Genomic DNA, 2898 nt, shown 5'->3' with positions numbered 1-2898 from the left:
TATGATCCCCATTAGCTGATGCAAAACATCAGCTACTCTTCCTGGGGTCCACTGTCCACACATAACATATAAACATGTTACAGATAAGACATGTTCAGACAAGCAACCAAGTGGAATTAAAAATCAGAATGTGACAATATACTTTCTATCAAACATATTACATGATACCGCATTCCTAAACATAATGGAATCATACATAGTACAATATACATTACACAACACTATATATTAATATGCACTCAATTCACAAGCAGTGAGAAACCATATACTCTTGCCACCTATTTGATAGGCGACTAATATTCCTGTCACTAAAAATACAATAAAGTAAAAATAAAAGTAACTATACATGTGTCTACATGTACATAATGTGCAGGCGTAGGGCTGTTAGATGTGGTTTCAGTTGTCTTTTAAAGCCTGTATTGTAAACAAAAAGCTAAATGTAGCTATGTTTCTTGTATACGGTACATACTCATAAAGGTAGGACTCATTTCAGTTTTTTTTTATCCATATATAGGCCACATTAAACCTTCCACTTACTCAAACGAAGTCGAGGTCAGGTCACCCACACTACAGGCCACCACCAACAAAAGACTGTGTTTACCAACACCGAAAAGTCACCCATTTAAAACAAAACGCGTCACCCCAGATGACTCATCTTTCTTTCAGTCCCTTGTCAGGTAGCTCGGCTCGCTGGAAAACGAGATTTTGTCGGATTCTAATTTACTCTAAAGAATTGTAAGATATAAATACAAGAAAAAAGTAGCTGCACAACAGTGGTGACGGCACACATTATTGTTTTGGAGCATCCACAAATTAGCCACGTTTCTCCAAATAGTTTGATTCTGACGGGACATGTGTCTACTAGTTGGGACATTTGGCGTTAGATTTCTGCAATATTCATAGTTGTGTATTTTAACTATTTTATGCGAAGAGAAAACACAAGCGACAGAGCATTTTGACAGTACAGAAGAGGACCGGGCTGGTTGAGTCTACATGGCTCTCATGCAGTGTTTAAGACCAGCCCCCTGCCTCGGCAGTCAGTTGAGACTCCTTGTTACTTCAGCTTTTGTTTCGCAGCAGAGAACCAGAGAACCAGAGAATAATGGCAGAAGTCGCCCCAGCTCCAGCTCCCGCCGCTCCGGCTAAGGCTGCCAAGAAGAAGGCAGCTCCCAGACCCAAGAAAGCAGGTCCCAGCGTCAGTGACTTGGTCGTCGAGGCAGTGTCCGCTTCTAAAGAGAGGAGCGGCGTGTCTCTTGCTGCCGTGAAGAAGGCTCTGGCTGCCGGTGGCTACGACGTGGATAAGAACAAGGCTCGTGTGAAGACTGCCATCAAGAGTCTGGTGACTAAGGGAACCCTGGTCCAGGTCAAGGGTACCGGAGCCTCCGGCTCTTTCAAGATCAACAAGGCTGAGGTTAAAGCCAAGAAGCCAGCGGCCAAGAAACCAGTCACCGCTAAAAAGCCTAAGAAGCCTGTTGCAGCTAAGAAGGCTGTTGCAGCCAAGAAGTCTCCCAAGAAGGTCGCAGCCAAGAGTCCCAAGAAGGTCGCAGCCAAGAGTCCCAAGAAGGTCGCAGCCAAGAGTCCCAAGAAGGTCGCAGCCAAGAGTCCCAAGAAGGTCGCAGCCAAGAGTCCCAAGAAGGTCGTAGCCAAGAGTCCCAAGAAGGTAGTAGCCAAGAGCCCAAAGAAGGCGAAAAAGCCTGTTGCTCCCAAGAAGGCTCCAGCGAAGAAGGCTGCCAAGCCCAAAGCAGCGAAGAAAGCAGCTCCCAAGAAGAAGTAAGCGTCCAAGCAGAACATTGTTCACATCAAAAGGCTCTTTTAAGAGCCAACCACCATTTCCCATGAAGGAACAATGCATTCTAATGTAATAGTCTACATTGAGGGGAAGGGGTCTTCTAATTATACAAAACATGTATTTCATTTTTCGATCTGTAGTTATTTGAACCAGACGGGGAACATTGATGAGTCTCACTCCTTCCAAGCCAATTTGTATATATTAATCATTTAATTAATGATTAATTAAAATATAGATCAGACTGCATATCACATCCATACATGTGGAAATGCATAAATTGCTGCCATCATGGTGCATTTGTTACCACGTAATGACTGCTATGGTACTGTTTCAATGAGCCGGAGGGCGGGATGATATGAATCACAATTATTGTATATAATTATAATGGATATAGTTACAATATATTGCTAAACGTTCAGTCTAGCAGACTGATCAAATCAAACCACGGCAGAACGATGCACTAGTTACAATGGATTACAAAACAACACATTTCCTCGTCAACATAAAGACTTAAGTATTCATTCTTCCCATTTATGGAAACGGTACATACCGGTTAAGCACAATTGCATGTATTCAGACCGGTTTGGTTAATTTGTCTTATCAATGTTGCGCATGTAATTGGTCATTAGTCTTCTTGGGCAACACGCCGGAGTTAGTTTAGTCCCTCTTCATTACGCACAGCCAGCTGCAGATGACGGGATGATACGTCTTCTTCCAGTGAACAAATCTAAAATACAGATGTATTATTTAGGTCAATAGCATACCACACCCTCTTCATCTTATTTATATATTTTTCTCCCTATAACACTCAAGAAGGAGGTCTGAACTATACCTGTAGTGTGCTCAGTGCTTTCTGAAAGGACAGTTATGAAATATTCGTATACTACCCACAAAGAAGCTTTGTTCTGGGCAAATTACAGCATAGCATACTGTAAGGACAACAACAACAACAACAACAACAACAACAACAACAACAACAACAACAACAACAACAACAACAACAACAACAACAACAACAACAACAACAACAACAAGGTAGTCGGTCATGGCAGATACATGAGACTATCTCAGTTTAGCTCACACAAGCATGCATTTATATCACATAAAAA

The 2898-nt window shown here is 42.1% G+C and overlaps 1 protein-coding gene across 1 annotated transcript; it reads left to right on the top strand.

Moving 5' to 3' along the window:
- Positions 1-1102: 1102 nt before the first annotated feature.
- LOC311241169 (histone H1-like) lies at positions 1103-1774 on the top strand (the record flags this gene model as incomplete). Its single annotated transcript, XM_084329899.1, has 1 exon — positions 1103-1774. One exon carries the CDS (start codon positions 1103-1105, stop codon positions 1772-1774), a length of 672 nt encoding a protein of 223 aa, XP_084186025.1.
- Between the last annotated feature and the right edge of the window lie 1124 nt (positions 1775-2898).

The sequence above is a fragment of the Notolepis coatsorum genome (genome assembly GCF_963971535.1).
Source record: "Notolepis coatsorum genome assembly, chromosome: 14".
Taxonomy (NCBI): Eukaryota; Metazoa; Chordata; class Actinopteri; order Aulopiformes; family Paralepididae; genus Notolepis; species Notolepis coatsorum.
Note: the sequence above shows the minus strand (reverse complement) of the source record. Positions and strands in the feature narration are given on the sequence as shown.